We start from the raw sequence: 18282 nt of genomic DNA on the forward strand, positions 1-18282 counted from the left end.
TGTTCCTTAGAGTTTCCAGCCATCCTATCCAAAACCCACTATCTGCTCTAAGAAATATGATTTTAATTTTTTCTTTAACAGCTTTTGCCACATCAGTGTTTTCCTATGTGGAATAATGACTTTGCCCCATGCAACTTCATGTGAAGGGTTTTAAATAAGTTTAAACAATTTTTAATTTATTTCCTTTTTAGTAAACCAGACATCCATATTTTCGTTCATCTAAATGCTTCATGAAGTCATTACTGCAGGAAAAGAGGATCAACCTGTTTATTCCATTAGGCAATAAATAACTAAAATGTTTGGTGTGAGCAGATCTTCACAAAGGTTATTGTTGTAAGGCAGTTCAGGTTTCAGCAATTCCCCACCTTGCAGCACAACCAGTCCAGAACTCTGACTTTCAATGTTTCTTCTTTATGCCCCTTTCACTGGTACAGGAATTGCTCATTTGCATTACTCTGTACCCTGTAAAATGAATTTATTATGCAGCTTCTCTAAATAGGCTAACCAGTTGTAATCTCATTCCAGTGGTGTATGGGTTTCAACAAAACATGATTACTTCCTTCATAATGCCTAAAAATAAACAAAAAATAACCTTGGAGCCCAACCTGTCCTTTTGCTCGAGTCTAGTGTGTTAAATGGTGCTATTAATCATGATGGGTAGTTATTTACTTGTTAAATACTTGAGTAATTTAAAATATTACTTATTTTGTGCACAAGTAACTGCTCTTGGTCTGTTATTAATCATCAAAATACCTAATGAAGCGGGATGAGAGCCATTCCCTGGATTACAAAATCTGAACAATGATCAGATACATCTGCATGGCTGGAAGTGGGAGTTCATCCTGCATTCTGATCTGCACTTGTGGGTACAGATAATTCTGAGCTGGGAGCTCTGTTGGATCTGTGGGCAGATCCTGAACCTCAGCTAGGAATCTGTATGGAGAGGGAAGGGGCTGGAAGATCTCTGCTGGCCATGGGCAGAGCTGGTCCCCATCTGGTCAAAAATGGATTTAACAATGCATGAGGGTTTGCATCTGTGTTTATATTCATAAAGATTAATCCTGGCTCTGTTTGCAGAAGCTGCTTAACATTGTTGAAGGTAAATGGTGGTCACTCCTCCACTGATGTCAAATTTCACAGCTCTTTGTGTGCTGGTTAATTTTAGAATGACTGTGAGCCACCAGCATGACAAGACTTCAAAAGGAATTTTAGGAAGCATTAGGCAACATGTTTTGGGCTTAAGGAAATATCCAGACTGTGGAGAAGATTTATCTGGAATTCTTTACGTATTTTGCACAGGTGGAGCTTAAGGAGGCACAAAGAAATGTTACTGAGATGGTCACAGGGATGTATCCAGATAGAAGGAGATGGAAGGAGTTTGGTTTGTCTAGCTCAATAAATGGAAGATTTAGAGGGGACAAAGGTTAATTTAGTTATGAGACAAGACTTGTGCAGGAATAAATGGCTATAAATTGACTGTGAACAAATTTACTCTGGGAGATATGAAATGACCATCAGAATAAGGGTCAGGAATTGTGAAATGTAGGAATTATTTCTGATGGGGATCAAGTGGTCTGGCCAGCAGATCACTGCGCCTGCTTGTGACAACAGAGGGGGTTCCTGTGTGAGGGTTTCACAGAATCACAGGATTGTTGGGGTAGGAAGCGACTTCTGGAGATCATCCAGATCAGCCTTCCTGCCAAGATGGGTTACCTGGTTCAGGCGACACAGGAATGTGTCCAGATGGGTTTGGAATATCTATAGGATTTCCCTGGACTCCCCAAGTTTTTCCTGGATTCTGAAGTCATGGGAAATCTAAGCTAGCTCTAGTTCTGAAGTATGGAAAATATGTTAGTAAAAATAATTTAAAAATCTTATTTTAGGGTGCAGTTTCATGGCAGCTGCCCCAGACTGGGGTGCAGACTGTGGGTGTCTCACACCAGGCCCTGTTTTTCCAGCCACATCATCCTGTGGACACGAGATTCACAGAACTTTGTGGTGACTGGGCTCAGGGAGCAGGTGGGAATGGGAGAGCAGGAAAAGTGACTGGGGAGAGAGGATTGGCCCAACCCTGCCTTGAAATGAGGATGCTGTCCAGGTGCTCCTGTACTTTGCAGGCACTGCCCATATTATCCTTCTTCACCCTGCACAGTTTGGGCTCCCTGGTCACTTTGATCTCTGAACAGCCCCTGGGAGCAATAATAAATGAATAAATCATTTCTGAAGAAAATGATGGAGCCTCTTGCAGAGCTCCTCAACTTCAGAAGGCGAGTGGCTGTTTGATACTCCCTGTTCTGACACCACCACTGGCAAATCACTCCTTGAACAACTTAATGAGACTCCCAGTGCCAAGAAAGATGCACACCTTTTACTGAACATGCAATAAAATCCTCATAATAAACATAGGTACGTAAGGAAAGTGCCCATAAAAGGGAAGCTCCTGTGGTAGATAGTCTCACAAAAGAGTTTGTCACATTTTGTTTCCAGTTAATGGATGCCTACCGCAGTCACACAGCTTCAGTGACAGGAGAACTGAATTCATTTAAGCCAATAAAGTCATTCTAATTTGCATTTTCATAGCCCACTCTTCAGTACTCCGAGTGTGACTTTCCCTTTTAGGACAGAGCTGTGCAGTAAATGGATAGGTAGGCCCTTTAAGAGGATATTTATCATCCTTGAAGAATCTTAGTGCCAAATCTTAATAGCATTTCTTACAAAAATGACTGGAGCTCTCCATCAGATATAGAGGTAGAGCTGTAGAGATAGGGAACTGTCTTCTTTTTTTTAACTTCTTTCCTGATAGAAGAGCTGTTAAAGCCTGAAACAGTGAAAACTTCCTCCCAAAATGAAAATATTGCATTAATAAATGCCCCAAATAATAATATTCTAGAAATCAAATTCATTTGAAAGAACTGCATTTATTTAATTTAGTCACATTCAGAGATAAATAATTCAACATACCTTTCTGTAAAGGTAAAATGCCTTTGTTAATTATGCCAATCAGAGGATAATTTATTCAGGTTTTTTTTTTTTTTGTTCTAGTTGATATTAAAAAACACAGAAGACACAGAGAACTTCATGTCCAGTCTGTGTGTGTGATTTGATGAAATAATTGCCTTAGGACCTGCTGACACTCTAATTGGAGTCTGTGTAATGCAGAATCAAAACCTTACTTAGAGCTGCACTCTTTATTTTAAGTATCCCTCTGTTAATTTCATTTTAATAACTCCCTCATTTAAATCTGAGAGAAGAATTCAAATTTCATCATTTCATCATCTCCCCATGACTGTGCGCTGTTTATCACTTGTTTCCTTCTATGATGGCCTCCTCATTTTCATTTTCCATTTTTGTGGGTCTGGTGCTGCAGCACCTGAACATGGAAAAGGTTTTAAGATTCAAAAATCTCAATCTGCATGATAAAAATATTTTGTCATGAGCAATTTAATTCGGTGTTGGCAGTTCTCATTATTCTGATTACTTTTTTCTCTTCGTTCTCAGCTCTAAGGAATACCATGTTTCTTATGAAAATCTGAAGTTTTCATATGCAAAAAGCAAATTTCTCTTTCTCATGTTTCCACAGAAAAGCTCAGAAGCATAAATTTTCAATACCCACTTCCAAGTAAATGAGTCAAATAAAAAAGAAGCCCCCAAACCATGCTTCAAAACATAAAAAAACCCCAATCCTACCAGAAATGCCAAGCAAAACAACCAGAACTAAAACCTCATTTCTCAGGAAGTGAAAATTCACAATGTTTGAACTCTTGAAATTATTGATCTTAGTAAAAATGAGCATGATTTGAATTTTAGCTCCTCCTCCTTGTGCTCTATGTTGATTTGTTTTTGTTTCAGATTACTCTCCTGAAGTCAAAGGTAGAATGTGGTCCTACAGAATATTTTCCTCTGGAGAGAGATTTGTTTACCTTTACTGTGTGCAGGATTCCTGTCTGGGCAGATGGCTTTCACAGGTGTCTGCACCATTTACGTTTCTAATTAAGTAAAGCCTTACACAAGGATGAATTTCACACCATAAGAATTTGTGTGAAATGCAATTAATAGTCTGCAGCTTGTGTTTGTGTGCTAGGTGATCTCCTCAAGGTAGGGCTAATGAAGATACGAGGGTGTGCACAGCAAAAGGCGAGAAAATTCATTTGCAGAGCGAGCATGTGGCCAAACTGAAACTGTGCAAGTTGAAAAGAACACAAAGAACCTGAAATTCTTTAGAAAGACCTTTCTGAGATGACTTTCAGTCACCAGAAGAGGAGGTAGAAGGACCCTGTTATTCTGAGGCACTGTGATACCCAAAGGTGCCTTAGCATCAGGGAGTTCATTCATTTCCTCTGCAGTACAGTATTAAATTGCTCTCTTTTTTTTGCTTTCCAACCATATTCTGTGTGAGCAGCTTTCAGTGCAAATGTAGAGGTCAGTAAAGGTCACCAGCATGTGCATGCTGGTTTATTAACTCAAAAAAAAAAAGGTGTTTCTTAGGCTTGATATCTCACCAGGAGTACAGTTCCAGCACAGGGGCCCAACTAGCACAGGAGTTATCTGAACTATGACATTTCCTTACACCAACTGGCAATAAATTCTGAAAGGAAAATTGTCATAATATTAAAACTGAGTCTGGGCTCTGTGCATTTCTGAAAAGCGTGAGGTTATGAGGAACTTTGATTTTGCTTGTTGATGAACATAGGATTGGTAGGTCTGAGTAGTCACAACTCTGCTTTGCTTTTCAGACTTCTACCCTTTTAGATTTTCATGAGCAAATTGTTTGCTGCATAACTGTCATTTTTGTTCAAGAATTTTGTCTTTTTCCTTGGGAGCAGGTGAAGGATCCTTTTGTACTAATTGTGCAGCACTTGACTAGCTGGGTGAACAATATTTGTTTATTCAGAGTTCTACATATGATATTTAAATATTATTTACAGTCTATTTAGCTGAAGCCTTCATATAGGCAGCTATCAGTCCATAGAACCTTTTATTATATCCAAAAATATGAAATCTACATGGTGTTCAAATTCAGAATATATTCTGCTTTGAACAAGCCTCTTTGCCTTACACATACATCTGCCTGACTTAATTTTTCAAGATATTTTTAAAAACTGCTGTCTCCAATGTGAAGAACCTTTACAGAAATTATTTTAATGAGCTAGACATTTAGTTCAACAGAAGTTTCTTCATAGAAAAATAAATTAAAAGAATAATTTTCTTTTTTAAATACAATTAATTAAAAACTGTCCGTGTGATGACAGATTTAACATTTTGTCTGACATGTAGAGAAGAAGAAAGAGCCTGGAATTGCACAAGTGGAATAAAATGTTCCATTTCACAGCAAGGCCAAGCTTTAGTCTTGTAATTATTTCAAAGGGAGTAAAGGTCATTTTCTATTTGCTGCATCTCTATTATGTGAGCCTTCTGTATCAGGCTTACAGAAGTTAACTCATGACCCATTTAGATTGCCCAGATTTCAAAGTCAACTTAGACTGTCACAAATCTGATAAAGTTGACATATTCCCATCTCTAAGTACTGCTACAGATGATGTCCAAAGAGGCTTTTTATTTATAGCTCTGTAAGACAAGAGTTCCAGCTTTAAGGCTGGAGTAGCTGCGAGATCAGAACATGATTTGCCTCTCACTTGCTGCGTTAATCCTTTAGGAGAAGAGCTGTTTGTAGATAAATTTCAGGATATATGGCTTGGACTGTTTTTCTGGTGAGGATTCATTATATAACTTTGCTTGCATCTTGAGATGGGAAGAGGTTTTCTCCTGCTGTGATTGCATTTTAATGCGTATTCATCCAGGAACACTGAGTCAGAAAGACAGGTACTTTAAACCTGCACCTGTGCACACAGAAAATGAGTGCAGAAGATGCATGTGTGCCTTTCTTCCTGTGCATATGCCCATTGAAATGCATATAAGGCAGGTTTTTTAACAATCAGTAATCAAGCTTTATGCACAATTTTCAGGGCAGGCTCTGAATACCTCAGTGCACATTTGCAGATATCTCCTGCTGGAAGATTGAAGGGGACACATCCAATTCTCAACCAAAATCTCCAATAAAAACAAAATATCAATGTCATTAAGAGAATGAGGGATTGGAAGCTGTGGTTTTAAACCTTTTTAAGAAAGGCAGGAATAGTGTGATGATACTGAAATTATTAGAAGTCAAGTGTGTTGCACTTTTCTTGGTGTGTTACTTTAAATCTTTCTCTTCTTTCTTGGTTAATCCTTCCAAGGGACCATTGTGCAGCAGGACAGGATGGAAAGCAAAGGTGTCCATCTGTTGTGTTTGCCTTCCACCAGATTAATTAACATGAAATATTCTGGCTGTTCCTTGCAGTCTGCTGGCACTTCTGGCCAAGCTTTTATAGCAATGGCCTGACATGAAACAAATGATCCAGCAGTTGGTTCCATAAGAACAACTAATGCAGAGCAGGTGCCTTTGGGTTTTGTAAATGGGGTCACACTGGACTTTAAATGAGTGGGAAATGCAAGAAGGGAGAGAGCAGATCATGTATCACTGTGGTTTAGCAAGTGGAGTGTGAGTGGTGGGGAGTAGGGAAATGTGCAGCTGTTAAAATATTGCAGGACATCTCTCTAGGATCAGGATCAGCAGGCTGGGATGATAAAGGAGTGGAGGTGGGACTGGGAGATGCTGCTGGTGCTTTGGGAGAAGTGAGAATCCTGCTGTCACCTGAGCTGGCGAAGGAGAAAAGAACCCTCAGCGTTCACTGGTGTGGCATTAGGGAGAAATTGTCTTCACTTTAACCCTGAAGAACTTTATTTCTAAAACTGTAATTTTGTGTTGAGGATGTCTTCAGTAAATAGACCCATTGTGCAGAGCCACTTGAATTTAGGAGTAAATGCCTTTCAGAACCCCTGTGTTTGTTTTGTTGGTTGCCACACGTGCCCTCTCTCACTGGTTGTGCTGGGGCTGCCTGACAAGCAGCAGATTGCCCATAACAATTTTGAGATCAGAGTGGTCAGTGCACCACCTGAAAGTCAGGCTTTGTAAAACACCTTTAGATGTTCTAAAGCAGAAAGTACTTCTGAAAATGCACTTACGCACATATGGGTTGGAAAATATGATTTGGCTTTTCCTGCTCTTAACCTTGCCTCCTTTTGCCTCTCTCTTTAGCCTTTTAAACTTTTTAGTAATTTCTTTTTGCTTGCTGCTTCTTTCTTGACCATTCTTACTTCCATGCTCTCATTTAAGAGCTGCCAAGAAAAATAGCCCTTCAGGTTTTTTCTCTATTCAGGGATAAAATGCTTCAGAGTCTGAGATTAGAATTGTACCTATTCCCAAGCAATTTTATTTTGCTTGTAAGCTTCCTCCTTTGATGTTCCTGTGGTGACACAGAGCTTGGGTGACCGTGTTCTGACAGTGACACAGACTGTATTCAACTGGAGCCTTCAGATCCACCTCCTCTATGATGCACACTTTTCTTTTTCAGTCCTCCCCTGGTGTAAACAAGCTTTTGATTGTAGGGAGAATGGACCAACTGTGGCTTGGAGAGAAGGAAAAGAAGCGGTTTATACTTGCTAGCAGAGAATTTATTCTAGAAATGAAACTTCTGTACGTGAGACTTTACCCATGAATACAGAATTTCTTCTGCAACTTGGTGATCAACTTTGAGACAGATTTGCAGCTCTTAATTTATCACTTTTCAAATTTATTTGCTTATGCTTAATGTCAGCATATATTTAGGTCCAGCTGTATTCAACTAGGCCTAAATAAATGTGATTTTTAGGAGCAATATTACATCCTATGTTTTTATGGACCAGTAACAATCTTTATTGATATTCTGAACTGAAATTCACCTTGAAAGCTACTATTTTGTAATTTCAATGCCAGCCCATATATATAAAAGCAAAAACCTTACATAAACCTTTTTTAGTAAGATTTGAAGGGGAAGTGTGATGTGATGGATATTTTGTTTTATGAGTATGGACCCCAATGTTTTGTTTTATGAGCACTGAGCCTAAACCTGCTATGGTTCCCAGAAGCCAACATGATGGATGAAGGAGTGGGTGTTAAAAGTCTATTTCTGTTTTTTTTTTTTCCCTTCAGGTTCTGCTGCTTGCATGTGCAGAAGATTTAGAATGTGTCCCTGGATTCCAGCAGAAGGTTTTTTATATAGAAAAGCCATTTGAATTCAGAGAGGACCGGCTGATTCTGAACCGTATGTTGTTTTCATATATTACTATTGTGCAAAAATCAGAATTGTTTATGGATTCATTTCATTCCTGCCATTTATCAGAAAGCTTTTTTTTGTTTTGTACCTAAGATTTTGGATATTGCCATGATTCAGTCTGAGTTCCCCTGTATTAATCCTATGTCTCTACAGGCTTGACTTTGTTTCATATATTAGAAATGGCAAAACACAATATATAATCATTTAGGGCTATGTGAATATTGTGGAAACCTAGAATCAGCCATTTCTTAAAAATTAAATTTACTCTGAATTTCTTTTATAGTCTTACCTATGAGCCTGAAATCAGGACTTGCACATCAACATGTCTATTAAATTATCTCTGCAACTGAGATTTAGAAGTTAATATTTTGAAAGCACTCATAGGTGATACAAGTCCAAGTCTTGACATGAAATTCAAAGGCTGGAAGAAGTTTGGGATAATCAATGATAGCAAAGTGTCACACAACTGGAATATTCAGTATATTTCCATAGAGCAGGTATCACATTATAAAACCCAATCTGACACTGTACAACCAAAGCATTAAACAGAAGGAGATTTAACAGTTTTTCAGTTCTGGAGTCAGTTCATTCCAATACTTCAGGGTTACAAATTGCTCATTCCATTCTGGGGCTTTGGGATTTCAGCCCTGTCAAACAGAAGTAGTGCCTCATCGATGTCTTTAAAGACTTAAAAAAGGATTTAAGTGCTGCCATTTTCATAGCTTCCAAGCACACCTGTATTTTTATGTGTGATATTTATTACCAATGATTTCTTTGTTGTGCTTAGCTGCTGGTGCTGAACCAGGAGTTTTTCTGGGTGTCCAGCAATGGGCAATATCTGAATCCTACAGTGGGATGCATCCCATAGCTTGGTGGAACCAAGAAATGCAAACCAACATTACTCACCAAATGCACACATTTCCAACTCAGTTCCATCCTGCTACACACTGATGTATTTTCACTTCAGATGAAGGTGTAATCTGTGCACATTCACTTTAAAATAGCATTGACTTCTCAAAACGAAATGTCAGAATTAGTTGCCAAAGTCTATTGAAATAAATCTCTTAAACTTAAGTCACTCAGCCTTTGGAGGTACTAAAATAAATCTCTAGGATAACATTTTTAGTCTCAGCATTTTGATATGTTGCTTAGTCTGAGCTGCTTTTTCACAGGAACTTTAGATCATGAGTAGTAGTACTAATCAGAGATGTGAGATTGTTGTTCAGCTTGGAAAAGAGGCTTCAAGTTTCTTATTTCTTTATGAAATTTCATTTTCTCTGGAATTCTTATTTTGGACTTGTCAAACACATTATTCTTACATGGCTAGAAGTTGAAATTCTAAGAATATAATAGATTTAATATGCAAGCTGGTTTGAAGACCTATTAAAAGAAGCAATATGACAAACTATATTAATATGGATAAGCTAAATTCAATACAAACAACTTTGTTGAATACTTTTTTGCTTCAGAACTTTGAGGCTGTAGTGTGTCTGGCCAGATCTCCTGCTGATTTGGAGAGGATCACCCCAAGGATGGGTTGGTTCAGCCAAACTGACTGGGCTGCTTTGGGGTGACCCAGCCACTTGCAGTGGTGTAAAATGAACACAAATAATTAAGATGCCATCATTAGTGAGAAGAGGAGGGAAGAGCAGGAAGAGACTCAGAAATGCCTGGGAACAGTCTGTGGAATTAAATTATTTTAATAAGCAGACAGTAAATTGGCCTAATGTGCAGTGTTGGACAGAGGCAGACTGTCGATGCGTGGTCCTGGTTAATTCAATCACCCACAAACAGGGTGTCCTTCATGCAGCACCATTAAACCTCAGCACAGTTCCTTCATTTTAGCTGTCAACAGAATTGATAATTTTAATTGTCTGTTTGAATACACTTTGCATGCTCTTGCATCTTTTTATGCCCATTACCAAGAGCAGTGTAATTTAGCAGTTGCATTGCAATGTGAGGCTTACCAGCGCTGTGTAAATTAATAGAGCAAATATGTAAACCAGGCCTATAGCAGTGATTGTTTTTGTAGTCCTCAATAAGCCAAGCAGCTCCTTAATTCTTTTCTGAAGTGCAATAATACAGTCCTTTTCTTTTTTTCTTTTTCAATTTAAACAAGAACCTACTGTACGTTTCATTGCTAGCATCTCCTTGTAATTAAATGTAAGTTGTATCTGGTTCCTCTGTATTTATTACTTCTACCTATGGCAGTATTAATTATATTTTTTATTTATATACTGATGAGAAGAATGAAGAGTAGACCATACTGAGGTTACAGAATTTTCTCTTATTTCTTGTTGTGATTTGTAGCAATTTTTATTAAAGCCTGCTTATAAGCTGGCCATGACAAGTCCACCTGTGCGTGCATATTGTCCTTCCTATCAGTTTCACTGGTATTCAGTTACTATTAGTTTTTCTGTCATTGTACTCAGGCTGAACTGGCTTTTCAATTCTTATTTATTTATTTACTCTTGCATCTCATTAAGTAGTAACTCCAGAGTTTGACCATTTCTTTGTCCCTGTTTGGTCATTAATTTTTTTTCCCCTCAGACCCCTTCAGATCTCCTTATAACTTGTGTTTTCTATAACATAAACAAAATAAGGCATTGCACTTTTACTTTTGGTCTGCCTAATTTTTTCCTCTGTGTGCAGAACCAGATGTTCCCTTGATGTAGTAGGAAAAAGATCCACGGAGTCACTTTCTGGAAATAGTAATTATATTCACATAATTATTATTCTAACAGACACTTGTGTCACTGGTTTTTTCCTTCCTTATAGCTTTTTTTTTTTTTTTTTTTTTTTTTTTTACTTTACATTTAGGACCATCTTTGCATTACATTTAGGACCATCTTTGCAATCCAATAGTGAAGATCATCAAGATTTCCACATTCTTGATGAAGTGCTAATTGACAGCATTTAATTACAGGTTTTACACCTGTCAGAAGCACTTGTGGCCAGGAAATGCCTGTCCCTGCCAAGGCTGGCAGGTCACTGGCAGTGACAGGGCTCTGTCACGCTGGGCTGAGCGAAAGTTCCTAATCAGACTCAACAAACGTGGGAATGTAATTGTGTTACATTAATCACATTTATACTTAACACACATCGGGCTTGGCTTTTGGGGGTACTTTTAATTGACAATGAATCAAATAGTGCACTTGAATAATGGAGGCAATTAACATAAAGCACAAGGTGATGCATTGTGCATGCTAAACTGGGGACGGCATTGCCAGTGCTTTAAATGTCAAAACAGAGTAAGTTTTGACCCTTACTTGAAAAGCTCTAATTTGGATGTTAATTAATGGCTGACCTCTTGTGTCTATTACGTGATAGATTGCCTGTTCAGAGCCTGGCCTGCTTCAAGATCAAGGTGTTGTCTGTCTGCATTTGGGTACTTTTTGTTCTGTGGATTTTAACAAAGAGCTTTTCTATTCAACCATATCAAAATCATTGCTTATTCATATGATGTGAAATATCTTAGTGTGCTTATTAATGCTTAAAAGCAGGTTTTAAATTGTCTGGCAAAGCTGTGACCTCCAACAAGATTTACTTTGCTCAAACCAAATAAAGCCTGTGGAGAGATCAGAGAAGACCATTCCTCCTCCTACAGCCTTGTGTGCACATGGATCATGGCCCTGGTCGTGCCCACGTCCAAATATTTCCTGTTGATTCTGAGCTGATGCCATGTGAGAGCTGTGATTTATCACACCCACCCTTCCCACTCATTCCATGCCAGTTCACTGCACAGATGGCCTCTTCCTGTGCCCGTTCCATGCTCCCAAAAGTGGTGCTGTTCCTCTCCTGCTCATCCAGATCCTGGAGTTATCACACCCACTTCGTTCATCTCCCCTTCTTCCCTCTCCCCACACCCTGAGCAGAGCCAGCCTCATTCAGCCCCCTGTGGTCTGCCAAAGCCTCTTCAGGGTTCTGACACAGGGTTTGGATGTGGCTGTTACCTCTTCATGCTGAATACTGCAGGGTTTGGGTAATTGGGATTGCACATGGTAGTTGTAGCTTGCAAAAGAACATGTTCAAGCAAGGTAAGATTTTACGCTTAGCAATTTCTTGCAGGGAAAACTGTCTGAGCTTCTGGGTAATAGGGAGATAACTGTGGATTTTCCACCTATTCAGTGTGTCCTTGCTGAAACAGTGTTGTGGCTTTTCAAAATGAAGAAGTTTTTAATGCATTTTGAGTTTTACAAACATCTTCAATTTTCTTTCAATTCACGTAAATCACTCAGTGTATTAAGAACATGCTTCAGAAGATATTGAAAAATGACTTGGTTCCCATTACTTGGCATGAGGGAACAGGTTCAGTGGAAAGGCATCTCAACTTTCCTACCCAGGCAGGGGAGTGCTTGTTATATCCTAAAATATATCTCTTAATGGGCTCATATGCATGGATAGAATGTGAATACTAGAGCTTCAATCTGACTCTTGGGTGCCTGGTTAAGATAAGGCACCTGGAACTCTTATTCCATGTGGACAGAAATATTGGTCAGGATTTGAAGTAACACATCTTAAGCACACTATTCCTATTTAAATGGTTATAGAAAGCCAAACTCATGTAAGTAAAGTTCCAGGAAATACCTGGGGCTCTGTGCAAAATGGTTGTAAAGTTGTGGAATTTTAAAGTGGGAGGTTGGGAACTTTACTACATGCTTGTGGAGGCAGGGTGAGGAAGATCCTTTTGCACCTAAATACCTGATGCCTTGATGCCTTGCCTTTTAATTGAAGTTTGATGCTGAACTCCCACAAGTTAGATGTTGCACTCCTACTCCTCCCCCTTGGAAGGAGAACGTTTTCTGGGAACACAAATTATAACTAAATAATACAGAATATCTCAAATGTGCCTCTGAATAGATACATGCAGATTGGTGTTGCAGCACAACAATATCACATCATCTGTTTAACTGCTTTCACACATGATTGAAAGAGAACAAAATAGGAGAGAATAGTTGTTGAGTGCCAGGTGGTCAGACAATTCCCTCCCAAAAGCTTCCAGGACCCGAGGGGGAAGGAGTCAAAAATATATTGTTTGATTTTTATGCACATACATTAAATTAAACTAGTGTTTCCAAAGGTAGGACATTACACTGAGCAGAATAAAAGAATTGTTTAGTCTCTGGAAAACATCTTCAGGGCTGAATCAAAACCCCTCAGGGGTGCAGTCAGCTCTTGTGGAATAACAGAGGGAAAGGCATATGTGTTGGTGAAACCTCTTCCCTGCATTTTAATTCCAGGGTGGAGGAAATGAGGATCTAAACCCAAAGTTTCTTGTCTGTTTGGTTGAGAAAAGCCACACAATCCTGTTTAAAAAACAAACCAAAACAAGCATACCCACATGAAAAGTGGGTGAGGATCTTTGCAGTGACAGTGAATGCTCTGTTAGCAGCTTGGTCTGGATTTAGGAAGATAAAAGTAGCAGATTACTTGGTTTGAGATTTAATTTGTTTCTGGAGACTGTCCAAAAACCATAATGCTTCACAGCTAATACTTTTTTGAAATACGTGTGGGCTTTGGTTGGCTGAAACATGCCAGCTGTTCTCCTAATAATCTAAATCAATGGCCAACTGCTCAGTATTAGCAGGTTGGGTCTCTTGCTCAGTGCAGTGCAAACCTTGTATTAACAATGTCCCCAGGTGCTTCAGTGGAAGGCTTCTCTGCTCATTTCCAGTTGGCAATTTCAGAACAACAACAAAAAAAAATCAAATTAACCAAGCTATTACTCCTGAACTGATTACCCACGTAGGCCACGAGGCAGCTCCTTCTCTGCAGGTGTAGAAATGTGTTGGAAGGCCAAAATCTCTTTTAGGAAAGTGTAGGTGGCTCAGCTTAGGCCAACTCCATCAGCAAATAACCTGACACTGATTGCTTATGGCTGGCAACGTTTTAGCAGGGTCGTCTTGCTGAGGAAATGGGAGGTAGGGAGGTGAATTTCTGGTTATAGGTCCGAGCTGGGGTCACTCTGGAGAGGATCCAGCACCAGTCCAGCTTTGTCAGGAGCAAACTTTGTCCCTGTGTGACAAAGAGATGCAAATCACCCCACACTGAGACATTAATGCATTTCTGTAGAACATTTCTTGGTATTTTCACAGACTGCCTTTCTGACAAGACTTTTAATTTGAGGATCTTAGCAAAGCACCATTCAAAAGAATCATGGCTAGCTAACCTTTTCCATTACATTTCAAAGTGCAGTGTGGACATTTAGCGAGAATTAATGGGAGTATGTGAGGTTAAATCTTCCTTTAAACATAGAATCTCATTTAAGTTAATGATATCTTAAAGCATGCAAGTATTCTTGAAAATAATTGTAGATGTAGTTCACAATTAATTCTGAGCTTTTAGGATTTCTCTCTGTTAATCCAAATCAAATTATAACTTTTCTAATGTAATTATGGTCATGCCTCAACTTGCAGTTTTTCTTTCCCTTTGCTTATTTAAATCAGTCCTTTTCAGACAGAGCAGTCTGCCTGCTTTAATGGACACATCTCCTTTTCACACAGCTTTCCTGTGCCATGTCATTGCTCAGTCTTGCCTTGAGAATAAGTACCACTGGCTGTAAACTCAGGGAGTCTTTCAGAAATTTCTTAGATTGGGGGATTTTTCTAGCTGGAGGCTAATCCTCTGATTTTGTTTTATGCCTCTCTTCAGCCTATCCACCTGAAATTTTTCCTCTAGAGAAGGGAAAGAAAAAGTAACTTTTAATGGATTGATTCTGGAAAGTCTGGTCTGTCTGGGATGACTTTGTGCATATTTGTATGCCTTGTACCTGCTGCTTCTGGGGCAGACAAGTGAACCTGTAGATAGGGGAGCAAGTGCATGTCATATTCTGTGATGTGAATATGAACTAAAATGTTTGCCTTGTGTTTTTCAAATCCCTGAAAAAATATCAGCCCAGGCGAAGGGTAGGATTTGCTCAAATAAGAGTCCCTGCCTGTAAGGGATTATCTTCAACAAAATTTGAAATTCCTTTACCAAAGAATTCCTTTAAAACAAAACTAGGAACGTGGGGAAGGCCTAAAACATTCCTATAGTGATCTGGGATGTTGCTTTTAAGACAAGAATTCCACTTACAATACTCACTTTGATTTGTTTACTTTCTTTAAAAAAGGAAAAGCAATAAAAAACCCAGGGCAGCCTTCGTCTCTCAGCTGTGGAGAGAACTGAAGCAGAACTGAGGGCCTTTAATAAGGCAGCAAAAGGGAGGCACTGCTGGAGCAGCTTTACAGGTAGTCAATAGCAGAAGAGAAATTCCTCCCTGAAGTTGGAGCCAGCTCTGGTAAATCTCTGACACTTTGAAACACTTGCTGGCAGGTACCAGAACCTAAAAGCAGGTTAGACTGAACTAAGTGATAATCTCCTTGATGCACAGCACCATTGCGCTGCCAGGCAGTCAGGTTTGTTTTACTGAACAGCACATGGTGAATCTTTTCTCCCTTATCAACTGTGTTGTGAGTGCTTTGGATCTGGCTTTATCTATAAACTGGATTGTCTGGCCTTGGACTTTTCCTGAAATAGTGTAAAGCAAGGTTGTAGGAAATGGGTGCATTTTAAAATTTTTTATTGTATTCTATAATTAAATATATTATTCTCTACTAACCACACTGATAGGAAGCATTGTTTATGTAAATGTATTGAGGCACGTGGGTTTTGTTTACCTTCCTTTGTGTGGCAGTGAAACAGAGGAAACACAAAATGTGCTCTGGTCTGCTAAAAACCCAAATTGCCTGGTTACAAGTAGAACCCCTGCAGTCTTTATTTAGCTGGAATTTTAATTACAGTGCCAGCTCTCAACACTTACAATAAAACAGTAGGGAGACGACTATAATTTGACCTTTATAAAACATTAACACCAACCTATACAAAAACAAAACTTCAGCTTAAAAGAATACAGTGGGAGGCAGAATTCAAGAAATTATGAAAGCAGTGTAGTTATGATACTTTAACTTTTGGAAAAAGCACAGCAATGTGGGTAGCAAATGTGTGATATTGGTGTGTTTGGTTCCCTGAATCTTATGGTCCTAGGAGAGAAATGCTGCATTGTTGGGATTTTTCATGTCTTGGGGAAATCAGTGCTGCTGTGAGGCTTGGGGTAAAGGACGCTGCCCAAACCCCACAGGAAATGCTGATGGATAAAATCCAGATTTCTTTCCCCAGAAAAGCCAATTCAGGAAATTCCAGGTGCCCACCCATTCCCTTTGCATCTCCTCTTTGCTGTTTGTGGCAGTCCCTGTGGTGAGTTGCACCAAGGGCTCCTTTCTCCTGTTGAAGGTCAGAGCAGAATGAGGTGGGGAAGAGGAGGAATGGAGCAGAACATTGTTCTGTGTTGGATGGGAATGTCAATGCAGCTCTTAATTTATCACTTTTTCAAACCAATGTGCATATGCTTAATTTCAGCATATATTTAGGTCCAGCTGTATTCAGGTAGGCCTAAATAAATGTGATTTTTAGGAGCAATCTTATATCCTATGTTTTTATGGACCAGTAACAATCTTTATTGATATTCTGAACTGAAATTCACCTTGAAAGCTACTATTTTGTAATTTCAATGCCAGCTCATATATATAAAAGCAAAAACCTTACACAAAAATTGTTTTCAGCACTGCTGAAAGGGGCAGCAGGACTGGATCCAAGGTGTAGAAACACCAGAAATGGTCATAAATCCAAATGCATTTTCTGCTTAATTCTGGCTGAAATAGTCCCTGAGTTGTAGTGTGGCAGCTCACAGTATTTTCTAGTTCTGTCATCACTCAAAGATGATGAATAGTGTGCTCCAGGTCTTCTCTTGTTGTTAATTTAATATATAATAAGCATAGTTAATAAATGTCACCTTTGCTTTTTTATGAAATGGACTTGAAGCTGTAAACATAAGGATACTTTAAATGTCCCATGATAAAAGGAAAATTTGAAGTTGTCTGAATGCCAAGGTTACAGGTTGCCTTCATGTGACCTGAAACATTTTTCTTTTGCTGTTTGCTGACAGCTGAAGCATCAGTTGCTAAAATCTCTTCTTCCCTAACTTTTGATGTGATGCTTCACACCATGCTATATCTGTGTTCAAAGGTGATGCTGGATACAAAAAAAAATTATGGGGGTAGGAAGGAAGTTATTCAATATTGTGGTCAAGAGTTTTCCAGGGGTTCATTGTGGTTGAATGAAAAACCATGAGCTCAGCTGACAATAATTTGGTGTTCGGCTGTCCAGTTACTATTGCTCTGGTTTTTGGGGATTTTTTGATGTTTTTAATCCAGGCTCTTCTAGCTGGAATTTTTATTCAGCCTGGTTTGTATTTATGGAGAAACCACTCAAGTGCATCATAAAAAATATAGGAAATAGTGATTTTATAATATTTTTCTAGAGCAATGAAAACAGTATTGTGGGAGTTACACAGAGTAATTTGCCACCAGAGAGCTCATTTCATTTAAATTTTTAAAAGTTACATTTGTGACAGAGGAAAGGGTCTAAAATTATCTTTAATAACAGAGCTGATGAGTTCATTCTTCCGATTAATAAGAAAATGCAACTCTCCAAATGTTCTGTAAGATTTGGTATTTCTTCTGAGAAATCAGTCAGATCTAATGCAGGTAGGCAGAAGGTTTTTGACATAATAGAATAGCATCCTCTGTCAATTAAATGTAAATCAAAATAAGAAATTTTATTTAAAATTATATTATTACTTCTGGCACTTTACTTTTATTCTTTGAGACACTGCCTTTAATAGCTTCTCCAATAAATTTCAAGGAAGCTGAAATATAGAAGCTGTAACACTTCCAAAATAAATCTATTAATTGTAATGCTTCTGAAAACATTGGGCATTGACTACTTACTGCTGTTTTTATAAGTCAGCATCCCTTCCCAGAACTGTCTGACACTGACTGGAGTTAGCGCTGGTAATTAATTGAAATGAAATAACTGGAATGATGAATGAGAGCTGGACATGTTGGACTTAACTCTTTCTGGTGCTCTAGATCCTGATTTAGATGGAATTTAAGCAGCACCTGAATTTCAAGTCCTTCCCATCTCCAGAACTTTGCAGCAGAGCCCAGATTCTCTCAGTTTCAGCCCCAGATTTTCTTGCTCAGAATGTCCT

The 18282-nt window shown here is 38.8% G+C and overlaps 1 protein-coding gene across 2 annotated transcripts in view; it reads left to right on the top strand.

Moving 5' to 3' along the window:
- CDH13 (cadherin 13) overlaps window positions 1–18282 on the top strand; it is a 441709-nt gene that overhangs the window by 78653 nt on the left and 344774 nt on the right. For both annotated transcript variants that reach the window (XM_058034103.1, XM_058034102.1), the window contains exon 2: window positions 8069–8180. In XM_058034103.1, coding sequence (XP_057890086.1) covers window positions 8069–8180 — 112 coding nt within the window. The remainder of the gene's footprint in view (window positions 1–8068; window positions 8181–18282) is intronic.

This window comes from Melospiza georgiana, chromosome 14 (assembly GCF_028018845.1).
Source record: "Melospiza georgiana isolate bMelGeo1 chromosome 14, bMelGeo1.pri, whole genome shotgun sequence".
In the NCBI taxonomy this organism is placed as follows: domain Eukaryota; kingdom Metazoa; phylum Chordata; class Aves; order Passeriformes; family Passerellidae; genus Melospiza; species Melospiza georgiana.